This window comes from Elaeis guineensis, chromosome 1 (genome assembly GCF_000442705.2).
Source record: "Elaeis guineensis isolate ETL-2024a chromosome 1, EG11, whole genome shotgun sequence".
Lineage (NCBI taxonomy): Eukaryota > Viridiplantae > Streptophyta > Magnoliopsida > Arecales > Arecaceae > Elaeis > Elaeis guineensis.
The window spans coordinates 99,541,731-99,554,267 of NC_025993.2; the positions used below are offsets into that span (position 1 = coordinate 99,541,731).

The window sequence follows — 12,537 nt, forward strand, 5'->3', positions numbered from 1 at the left end:
TCAACAATCTCCATCACGACTCAATATTCAGCCTCATCTATCTCTGAAAGCCTATAATCCATCTCGTCCCCACCCCTTGGGGCATGCCTACTGTCTCATAGATGGACAAACATGAAAATCAAGCTAGGCCACTCGATCCACCTCCATCATGGGCTATGTCTACTCTGACCAAAGATCTACTCGAAGAAGTCTCCTGCAGCAATAGAAACTTCACTCTGTGACATCACCTCTCGTCCTCCTGAGTCTCTTGTCTAGTGCCTGATTCACTTCCACTTAGAGCTCCACCTCGCTCTGGGCTTCTCTTGGCTCCTGAAGCTCCACCTTGCACTGAGCTCTCCGTCAGGTAGTAATGTTCTCTCATCCTCTTCTTTCTCTTCAGAATAATTCTATCGCTGTATAATACCTTTAGGATTCCTTCACCAGCTGCCATCTTGTAGCCTCTCGAATTCAGTCTACTCAGTGAGATAGGATTTCGCTTGACATCAAGTATGTATCAGACTCTCTCAATCTTCTCACTATACCATTATGTGTCCTCCAGTTGACCATTCTGATACCTCTAATCATACAGTTCGATCTATCTGACAGATAAACAGTAATCTCACTACTCTCTAAAGAGTCAAATTACTCCTCTCTGCAACATACATGATAGGTACATGCAGAATCTAAAATCTACTACTGGAAAGAAGTAGATACCTTATCAAATATCTCCAAAACATCATCCTCTGACTCGCTTTGGCCGTTGCTGCAGTAGTCCTCATTCGATCCCTAAGTTGAAGGCAATCTCTAGCTAGATGCTCCAACTCATCACATCGATAACATCTAGTCTTGCTCAAGTCTCTCATCCTGGACTTGAACTGCTCTCATTACGATCTTCTGTCGCTCCATCTGCCACCTCCTTCTCTTTCAGAAACTACCAAAATTGAGCTGCCATTAAGCTTGAAGCTAGATTTTCTCTCCTGAGAATTTTATTCTGAAGAATCACCGCAGTGACCTTATCCATCTTGATGGTGCTCTTTCCTACTAGAAGAGCAGTCACCAAAGACTCATATGAAGGAGGAAGTGAAGCTAGCAAGACCAGCACCCTAGTCTTCTCTCCAACTTTCTCACCAACATTAAGGAGGCCGATGAGGATCTTTTGAAAGTGACTGAAATGCTCCTGCACTCTCTGTCCCTCAGTCATCTGTAATTGATAGAACTATCTCTAGAGGAAGAGAGTGTTGGTGAGAGATTTCATCATATACAACTCCTCAAACTTCGACCACAGCACCATCGGAGAAGACTCGTCAAGCACATAAATCACCACCTCATCCATTAGATACAAGCGAATCGTACTCACCATCTACATCTAGAGTCACCTCCAATCCTGCACCTCCATGGTAGTCGACTTCTTCTCACACAAAAGAGCATCGATTAACCCTTGCTAGAAGAGCATGTCCTTTACCCTCGCCTGCCATAAAGAGAAATTACTCTTTCCATTAAATCTAGCTATTGATCTCCACCTTGATTGAGCTTGTCTTCCCATCTTCTATCTCGATCATCACTACTGTAACCTATGCTCTAGTATAATCTGGCTCTGATATCAATTGTTGTGCAGGATCCGGTACTATACATTGCAGCAGGAAGCAAGAAGAAATAAAATAAGAAACATAATATAAATACATGGATCACCCTTAAGCCTACCTCTACAGAGCGTGCAAGCTTCATTATGAGAGAATGAAACACAACAAAATAAGAAAAACTCACCACTCAACCTTTATACAAAAGTCTCTCAATAAGAAGCTCCAAAATTCTTATAAAAGTTTTTTGAAATCTCTTTTAAAGCTTTTCTACACCTCTAAGATGTCACCAGCTATCCAATATAATAAATGGCTCGTCAATCGAAGCTATATAGACTTCAGAATCTTCAAAATAGTGTTATACAAGGAATACTGAGTCTCAATCAATCTTAAAATCATTTATGATCGTTCAATCATGACTGACTTATACCAGAGCCGTCCGATCATGCACTACAATCTTAGATCAAGTCTGATTACATCCGAATTGAGTTCCAGCTGTTTAATCATGATCACACATGATCTGAACTGTCAGATCATGCACAAATGCCCCTGCACCACATGTGGACCGTGTGATCAGTCCATGCGGCCTCCATGGACCACCTAGCACCCTGCGGTCCATGGTGGACAGTGACAGGGCGCTGGTCCTGGGTGCCCGTGCTCTTATTGGGCCATCTCGTGCGCATGCCCGTCAGGGCTTGGGCCATGCCCCGTGCGTCCGCACTAGCACGCACGGCCTCCATCGGCCTACCACCAACCTCTGCCGCCTCGTGGGCTGTGCCATCTCCTCTGCAGTTCTTCCATGTGTAACTTCTCCATCTGGACTCCATTTGGACTATTCTTGGGCTCGTTGGACTTCGTTCGTCATTCTGGACCTCACTGTGGACTCAGTGTGGACCAAATCTCGAGGTATCAAATCTCAACAAGCACCTCTAACTTTCTCTCTCTTCCATACTCTTTCACAAAGTTTCACATCTAAAGAAGACATCAAAAGTCTTTTTAAATAGAGCACCACGTAGGAGAGTTTGACTTCTATCTTGACTCAAAAATTAAAAATCTATTAGAACACAAACTCTAACAACGTTTAAAAGAAAATAATTAAATAGAGTAATACTAGGAATAGAATCCTGAAGTCATCATTAAAAATTAATGACCAACTAAAAATGAAATTCTAATTAAATTTGGACTTGGCAATGCATCTCAACAAGATTATGCATTTAAGCATCCAACTACTTAAGGAGGATAGTGGGAACTAGGGTGTCACAAAGTCTTTCTAGTGTTTAACCTATTTGGAAGGGTACAAGAAAGTCTTGTTTGTAAGCAGAAGAATAAGCCTATTGAAGTTAATAGCTAAATGTGAATTCGTGTTGACATTCTTCTATGACTTGAACACCAGGGTTTTCTTTGTTCCTTCTATAAACCTTTTTTTTGGAATTCAAAGGTACTAAAAAATGATGAGGTATTTATATATGTGGTTCATATTATAGGAAAGATCTTCATACTAAGGAATCTATGAGGAGAAAGAATGGCTTGTGATAAGGGGATGCCCACTTTAAAAGGGAACTCTAAGAAAATTTAAAATTTAGGATAAATTATGGCGGCACCCCTTCAACTTTTTATGATTTGTACTTATATCTCAAAATATTTTATTTTTTTTTAATTAGATCCTAAAACTTAGGTTTTTATTGTAATGTGGCCTAGCCATTCAACTCCATCAGAATCCATGAATACATGATAATCTCATAAGATAATTTAGATAGAAAATACCAACGATACCCTTGTTGATGGAAGATACCAAAATATCCTTATTATGATAGGAGTGGAAGGAGATCACATGGTGATCATATGACCCCTTCCATTCTTTCTTTCTTATGGAACAAAGGCTTCCCAATCCGATTTCAATCCTGTTAAGAGAGAGAAGGGGAGAGTGTGAAGGGAGAAGAGACTAATAAGAGAGCAAAGGGAGAAGAGAGGAAGAGAGCAAAGGAAAAGAGAGGAATCTAGGATTTCTATGGCTTCAAGTATGAACTCTCTCTATAGCTCCTTCCAAAGCTCCAGCCAAAGCTCCCATCCACTTCTTTTAAGGGTGAAAGTAGATTGGACATTATTCATCCAAATCAATTTTTGTATCTGAATCTATCTATATATAAATAGAAATTTGAGAATCCGACTTAGCAATATCTTTGATTCTGTGATTATAAAATTTAATTATCCAACTTATATCTGTATTTATATTCATACTTTTTATACCAAAATTCATATCCGTTTAAAATAAATATGAACATAAATTTTTGCATCCAACTAATATCCATATCTGTAGTTATATTCATAAAATAAAATAAATATAGACATGGGTATTTGATATTCAATTCATATCCAATTTGATTTCAACCATAGCTTCTTCTCAATTTTCTGCAACTGTGGGCTAAGGGCTCCATTAAAGATCTTGTAGACCATAGTAAATCCCGAGCGTTGATTCTATCAGTACTCTATGTATGAGGTAGGAAAAGGATATTACTTTCAACTAATTTTTTTTCAAACAAGATCTCTTACAAATCTTTTGAATATGGTTATAGAAGGTTTGTTAGCATTGAAATGAAGCATTGGGAAGTAGAACTGGGATGGTTAATATGAAGGGTTTTATCGCATAAGCAAATATAAATATAGCAATTAGGGGAGGTGTCAAGTATAACACTACAAGAAATCTTATCTATAGTGGCAAGTGTTTTGTGGCAAAGAAAATTTTTGCCACTGAAAATAAATATTCTATGACAAGAAATCATGCTCGTCACTGATTAGCATCAATTGATTTATTTTAGTGACAAACAAATATCCTTGTCATAAATTATTAATTATTGGTGACAAAAAATTTTTTCTTATCACTAGAACTTGTCACTAAATAAAAGTGCAAAAAACTAAAATATTAGTTAGAAAAATAAAATATTATTCGTGATAAGAATTAAAATTCTATCACTAAAAGGCATCGGTGACAATAATTACTTGTCATAGAAAATATTTTCTTGTCACAGAAAAAAATTCAATGACAATATTTACTCGTCACTGAAACAACAAAATATTAAGCACCAAACCCCTGATTGGAAGCCCTTTCTTTGCCCTCTAAAAAAAAAAAAAGAAGAGGAAGAAGAAGAAGAAGAAGAAACGAAATGTTTCATCTCCTTCATGTTTACCACTTCTTCACAAGTACTCAATCCCAGAAACCCCCACACCTATTAGTAGTGATGTGAGAGAACTCACAACTGGCACCCTTCCAATTGATAACTCCATTGAAGAAAATATTCTGGTGCACATTGGATTGGATTTGGAGGAGGCCATCATACTATGTTAAAAGTTAGAACTCAAAACCCCGGCTCTAATACCAAAAGTCTTTTTGTATAGATATGTCCATTCTTGTTGCTCCTTGGATTGATTTTGATGATTACAAAGCATTTGAAGGGGTACTATTGATTTTCGCTTGAAAAAGACTTATTACTCTTCAGGGGCAAAATCATAATTTTACCAAACCCTGATTTGAAAGCATCAAATGATAGAATAAAAGATTTGTGATTCATTGGTAAAAATTTTATTATTTTTGGACTTGTATTTTGAAAGATATTCATGTTTGAAAAATATGAGTCGACCCATGAGTCGACTCATGGCATATGAGATGATTGGCACACTGAATTTTTGGATGGCACAAACTTGGCACACCTTGTGAGTCGACCCATGAGTCGATCCTCAAGGCATGAGTCGACCCATGAGTCGACCTTTGCGGGTTTTAGGCCAATTTTACAAAATCGTGCTTCCCTTCTCATTTTCTGATGTTTTTCCACAGAGGTCGACCCATGAGTCGACCTCCAGGCATGAGTCGACCCATGAGTCGACCCCTGTGACGGGATTGTTCCATATTTTTAACCCATTTTAAGTGCTTTTAATGCTCATTTAATGAAAAATTTTCTGCCGCTGAGAAACCAATCTTCGCGCATTGTTCTTGGTTTCATGGGAAAGAGGCCCAAAACCCTTCGTCTTCCCCATTTGGCCGCTCCAAGCCTCCCCACCTGATTAAGCCTCATAAAAAATAGAGGAAAATCCAGGGAAAACATAAAAAAAAATAGACGAAACAGAGGACGGATAGAAAAAATCAAAGGTATGCCCTTTTCCCTCATAGATTGATCATTTTCCTTTGGTTTTTGCATCTTTTTCTTTTCATTTCGTTATCTGTTTTTGGAGATCTATGGAGAAGGAGAGCATCTAAGGATATTAGAGGGGTTTTGAGGTTCTGATGATATGGGATTTTATGTGAGTTGCAGCGATGTGAGCTTGAGGTTTTGGAGAGCTAATCTGGGTAGAAGCATGATATTTTGTAGGGTTTAGGGATTTTTGATTGAAAAGATTTTTTTTTGGTTTCTTTATTTTCAATTTATGGAGTTCTATTCAAATGATAATACGAATATGATACTAAATCCATGGTGTCAGACTTCCAAGCTCTATTTTTTTTTTGGCTCCTAACTATCAGTTTATGGAGTTGTGTTCTCATGATAATATGAATATGATACCAATCTGTTCATCAGGCAGTGAGTCTCAGATGTAAGATCCAGACGTGTGATATGGGTTGAATAAATACAGGAGAATATATATAGGATGGAGGAATGTCACCATACAAAAGCTTAGACTAATTGAATAGTTCAACTGTATTAATAATTTTCTGCTTGATTAATCTGAGAGAATGGGTACTGCTCTCCTTGTGATTGCTCTAGAAGTAAGATGGGGCACCACTCGGGTGATGCAAATTTCAACAGCCAACCCTCCCCTGGTCCTTAAAAGTGAGGACAAATTGGAGGTACCTTTTTTTTTCTTTTTCATTTAGTTAAAGGTACCAACTTATCTATTTGGTAAAGGTTCTTGGTTGTTTTATGAGATATTTGGGCCCAAATCCTTCCCTAACCTACTTTGGGAAGTGATTTATTAGCATGGACACCTCATAAAAAATGGTTACATAAATCTTGATTACAAATCTTATTTGGTTGTCCTCTGTATTTATAATATGTTTGCAGGTATGATTGTATACAAGTGAAGCAAATGATGATTTGGCACACTCTCCTTGTTCCCTTTTGTTTTTTTTTGAAGTAAACTTTTCTTGCTCCCTTAGCTTACAAGCAAAGCAAAACCAATGGAGAAAATTATTTGTAGACTTTCTTTCTCCCTTATAGCTTTCACTCACCATCATACATCACCCACAACACTTCTTCATGACACCTTTATTCTGAAAAGAGAAATATAAATAACAGATCAAGCTAGTGACAGAAAGGACTGGGTGCTAATTTGTTTAGCTAATTTAAAATCGAGCATGGCAAGGATGGTTGTGTATTTTTGTCTAGATCCCGTTTCCCCCTTGGTTTGAACTCTTTGGCCTACTCAAACTTTTGATTTATACCTCTTCATTTCCTTCATGAATTGGCTTATGGATATTATCCATATGAATATGATATTGAATCCATGGTGTGAGACTTGCAGTAGGCTAATTTCCACCTTTCTGAACTCTCATATGGGGCCAGAATAAATTTTTTTGAGACTTTTCGATTCAATTTATGGAGCTCTATTCTATTGATGATATGAATATGAACTACTGTATATAGGACTTTAAATTATATATTTGTTGTTAAAATAAGCATCTTACGAACCTCAATTTTCTATGTTCAATTATTTTTCTAATTCTTACGCTACCTGCTGATTGTAGTTTTACCATAACAACTCATTTTATTATAGTTGATATTATTTTATTGTCTATTATAATGTGCAGGACATAATGTCAGATAAGAACTGGATGAAACTTAATGACAGAGCAAGTATGGAATATATAAATGGAGTCTATTCGTTTCTTAACTTTGCTTTTGGTCAGCCAACTATTAGTGATAGAATACGATGTCCTTGTACTAAGTGTAGAAATACAGTCTTTAAGGGCCGACATGAAGTGAGGGCTCACTTGATCCGAAATGGAATTGTGAAAAGTTATAAACATTGGGCTTATCATGGTGAGACAATTGAGGAAAATTTAGAGGAATGCAATGCTAATAGTAGAGACAATTTAGATGAGGAAGAAAATACAGATTATGATGACTTAATTGGAATGGTTCATGATGCATGTGCTTTCATAAATACTGATGTTGAAAGAGATGATGTGAATGAAGGATATGAACCCCAAGAACCAAATCCGGAAGCAGCAGCCTTTTACAGGTTGCTTAAAGATGCCGATAAAAATTTGTATCCTGGATGTGACAAGGTCTCCAAATTATCCTTTGCTGTGAAGTTACTCCATTTAAAATGTTCAAATAATTGGAGTGATACATCAATGGATAAGTTGCTGAAGGTTTTTAAGGAAGTTCTTCTAAATGGTGCCTTAGTTCCAAACTCATTTTATGAAGCTAAGAAGCTTATTCAGGATTTGGGACTTGAACATATAAAAATAGATGCATGCTTGAATGATTGTGTTATATATTGGGGAGAACATGCCAATGCAATCGTATGTCCTGTATGTAACTTATTCCACTAGAAATATCAAGGCAGAACGCGCAATATCCCTCACAAGATTTTACATTATTTTCTTTTGAAACCAAGACTCCAGATGTTGTATATGTCTAAAATCACTACAAAGGACATGAGATGGCATGAGGAGAAAAGGATAAATGATGGCATATTAAGACATCCAGCTGACTCATTCGCTTGGAAATCCTTTGATGATAAGTACAAGTCCTTTTCTGCAGATCCTCGGAGTGTTAGACTTGGTCTTGCAAGTGATGGCTTCCAACCATTTGAAAATATGTCTACCCCTCATAGTATATGGCCAGTTGTGTTGATTCCATATAATTTACCTCCATGGCAGTGTATGAAAGATCCTTATTTTATGATGACACTTCTTATTCTAGGTCCTCAGTGCCCCGAAAATGATATTGATGTGTATCTACAGCCTTTAATTGAAGAGTTGAAGGAGTTATGGGATATAGGAGTCGAGACATATGATGCTCATACACGACAAAATTTCAACTTACATGCTGCTGTCCTTTGGACTATTAATGATTTTTCCGCATATGGTAATTTGTCTGGATGGATGACTAAAGGAAAACTAGCTTGTCCTTGTTGCCACAAAGACACTTGCTCTCTTTCAATACGAAGTAAGATTTGTTACATGGGGCATCATCGGTTCTTACCCAAAAATCATTCATGGCGATGTAATAAAAGATCTTTTGATGGAAAATGTGAATATAGAGATGCACCTAAGGTACTAACTGGTGATGATGTGTTGGATCAGCTGCGTAAGTTAAAAAAAGTTACTTTTGGGAAGGGTCAAAAGCGTAAGCATGATGATTTTAACGATGTTTACAATTGGAGGAAGAAGAGTATATTCTTTCAATTGCCTTATTGGAAGGATCTGAAATTGCGCAATAATCTTGATGTGATGTATATTGCGAGAAACGTTTCTTCTAACATTTTAGGAATTGTGCTGGATATAAAAAGAAAGACAAAAGATACATTGAAGGGCCGTTTTGACCTTGTAGATATGAACATTAGGCACAATCTTCATCCTTATATTGAAAATGGTAAATTGAAGATGCTAGTTGCAACTTATACATTATCCCCACAAGAGAAGATAGCCTTTTGCAATTTCTTATCTAATCTAAGGGTCCCTGATGGATTCTCTTCTAACATATCAAGATGTGTGAATATAAATGAGAAGAAGATTTCTGGCTTAAAGTGCCATGACCATCATATCCTTTTGCAGCAAATACTTCCAGTTGCCATTCGGGGATTATTGCCTAAGTTTGTTTGTGAGCCATTGATTGAGCGAAGTAACTTCTTTAGAAACTTATGCTCAAAGTCGTTAAAAGTTCAAGATCTAAAACAGTTGGAGGATGACATTGTTATGACTCTGTATAAACTTGAAACAATATTTCCACCAGCTTTCTTTGATATTATGATTCATTTACCAATTCACTTGGCAAGCGAGGCTAAAATTGGTGGACCGATCCAATATAGATGGATGTATCCAGTTGAAAGGTAATCCTTAACTTTTTAAAACTTAAATGTAATTTTTTTTTGTATTATTTTTGACTTAGTTAATATCTTTTAAATCTAGATATTTGCGAACATTAAAGTCTTATGTCCGAAACAAAGCTCGTCCAGAGGGGTCAATTGCAAGAGGTTATCTTGCAAATGAATGCCTTACATTCTGTTCTAGGTATTTGAATAGTGTTGAAATAAAATTTAATCGAGTCCCACGAAATGATGATGGAGCTACTTCATACCAAGGACTATCAATCTTTGTCAAAGATGGCTGTGTAAAAGGAGCTTTTAAGTCTTATGAGCTTAATGCTCAGGAGTTTACACAAGCTCAAGCATATGTTCTTCGAAACTGTGAGGAAGTTTGGCCATATATTGAGTAAGAACAAAATCTTGTTATTATGAAAATCTTCAAAGAACTTTGTTTCTACTTCAATCATCTTTATTATTGATTAATTATGTCATTCATAGGGAGCATAAAAAAGAATTGGAAGAGGCGAGCTCAAGAAATGTCCTGGCTAGACATCACAAGGAATTTCCAGATTGATTTTATGAACGTGTAGGTATCATATAATATAGGTAAATACTTTAAGTTACTTTTATTTATGCTAATAATGACTTAATTTATTAATCTTAAATAGGTTTCAAAGCTTAAAGCTAAAGGCAAAGCAAGTGAAGATCTTCTAAGCTTGGATGTTGGACCGTTCAAAATAGTTCATAGATATGAAACTTACATTGTCAATAGATTCAGATTTCATGCAAGAGATCGTGCAATTGGGCGAAAAAGTCAGAATAGTGGAGTGCTTGTAAAAGGAGATGATACATCTGCTGATAAAGAATACTATGGAGTGTTGGAAGATATTTTTGAATTGTTGTATGTGGAAATAAAAAAGTAGTTCTTTTCAAATGTCACTGGTGGGATGTTGGCCGATTGGGACGAGGATATAGGGTTGACAACTATGGATATATAAGCGTAAATATCTATGGATCTTTGAACACCAATGAGCCTTTTGTGTTGGCTTCTCAAGCTCAACAAGTGTTCTATGTAGAAGATTTAGTTGATAGCAATTGGCTTGTTGTGGTAAAAACTTATCCACGTGATGCTTATGATGTGCCATCTGTAGATAATGATGCAGATGATGATGATGATGATGATAGTTTGATCGAAGATGATGTCTACCAACAAGAGGAATAAGAACAAAATTTTCAATATGGCCAGTCATGAACAATGATGAGTTGATAGGAGTGCTACATCGAGATGATCTTCAACCACAAAGCTTTTCACCCAACAATGACACAAATAGAGAGAATCTGACATTAGATGATTTTATTAATGATGATGAGATAGAAGAAGAAGCTGAAAGCGAAACAGATGATGATCAAAATAACCATGATCTGATGAATATAGTCCTGATGATTAGCCTATTTGTAATTAGAATTTTATTTTTTGTCATGTTGGAAGAAGAAACATTATGTGATGACCAACATGTATTTTAATTTAAATCATTTTATTGTGTTCATATTATTTTTGTATCTTTTGATGGCATATTCATATTTTTTTGTGCATTTAGTAGATGTTGCTGATAATTAGTTGAACTTTTACTAAAAAGCTTGCTTATTATTTTTATTAGAAAATGGTTAGATGTAGAGGAAGAGGTGCACGAATTGGTGGACGAGGACAACGCCCTGTTATTGATATAAGATTTCAAACAAATGAAGTTACATCACCTCATCGAGAAAGGCTGCGGCGAAATCAATCACAAGAAGAGGCACAACTTTGGGACCAACAAAACCAGCAGACAAATGAACACCAAGACCAGATGCTTGAATTGCAGCAAAGTCAATCCCATGGATAGCAACTTCAAACTCAACCAAGAGTTTCTAATCATTGTAGTAATACTGGTATAATAATATTTTATTTATAGCTGAAACTTTTAATTTATTCTACTTAAATTTAGTTATACTAATTGTAATTTATTTTCTATAGCAACTGTTTCAAGTAAGAATGTGCGTGGGCATTACAAATATATTAAGGTTGATATGAGAACAAAGAATGGACCATTGAAAGTTAGCATCCCTCATGATATACTGAGAGCAGTAGGAGAAAATGCTAGAGATATTATCAATTTTTGTGGTTATGTTGTCAGGACACAAGCTCCATTAACTGCAAAAAATTGGCCAGATGTGGCAAATAGAGTAGGTGAGCGAATGTGGCTACAAGTAAAGGTAAATTAAATATTTATGATTGATTTTAGTATCTTGTTTATTTCTATTTATATATATTAACATATAATTTACATTGTTTGTGTCTTCTAGGAGAAGTTTAAGATGGAAGATGATAGGAATGAATATCGTTTATGTGCTTTTGTCTTGGCCACCATGCAACGACTTTATAGAGGTTGGAGAAATCGCTTGCATGATTTATATAAGAAATTTAGAACTGATGAGGAGAGGTTGGCTAATATTCCTGAAGATGTTACTCCAGAAGATTGAAAATATATGATGGCATACTTCAGCACTGATGCTTTTCAGGTTTTTGCAAATTAAAATTTAATTTATATTTAAAATATATACATCATCATTTTGGATTTATAGATGATGTTAGTTGCATGTATCAATTGTTTGTAGAAAGTAAGCAAGCGAAATGCAGCAAATAGGGCAAAGCTAGTTACTAAGCATACATGTGGCACCCGATCTTATGCTGAAGTTGAAGAATCAACTGTAAGTTTTTAGAATAAATTGAAGATTTAACATAGTTTTAGGAACTTCTAAATAAAATACTTATTTTTTTGTGATTCATTTCAGAGAGACCCAGAAACAGGTGAAAAAGCACCACCAGATCAGGTTTGGTTGATTCAGCACACTAAGAAAAATAAAGAACGAGAATTAGTATGGTCTAACCCTAAATCCAAGGAGATCCATGTTAGTTAAA

General features: G+C 36.0%; 1 protein-coding gene across 1 annotated transcript; it reads left to right on the forward strand.

The window, feature by feature from the left end:
* The first annotated feature begins 2,173 nt into the window (after positions 1 to 2,173).
* Positions 2,174 to 10,800, forward strand: LOC140856384 (uncharacterized). Its single transcript, XM_073253556.1, has 7 exons — positions 2,174 to 2,359; positions 6,274 to 6,390; positions 7,351 to 8,070; positions 8,173 to 9,602; positions 9,784 to 9,967; positions 10,247 to 10,479; positions 10,578 to 10,800. The coding sequence occupies exons 1-7, from the start codon at positions 2,174 to 2,176 to the stop codon at positions 10,798 to 10,800; spliced, it is 3,093 nt and encodes a 1,030-aa protein (XP_073109657.1).
* The last annotated feature ends 1,737 nt before the right edge of the window (positions 10,801 to 12,537 follow it).

Bases quoted from the DNA above. Each gene is read 5' to 3' on its own strand.
- LOC140856384 (XM_073253556.1), top strand. From the start codon at position 2,174: ATGGTGGACAGTGACAGGGCGCTGGTCCTGGGTGCCCGTGCTCTTATT. The intron at 2,360-6,273 runs GTAACTTCTCCA...GATTAATCTGAG, and splicing joins CCTCTGCAGTTCTTCCATGT to AGAATGGGTACTGCTCTCCT. The intron at 6,391-7,350 runs GTACCTTTTTTT...TATAATGTGCAG, and splicing joins AAAGTGAGGACAAATTGGAG to GACATAATGTCAGATAAGAA.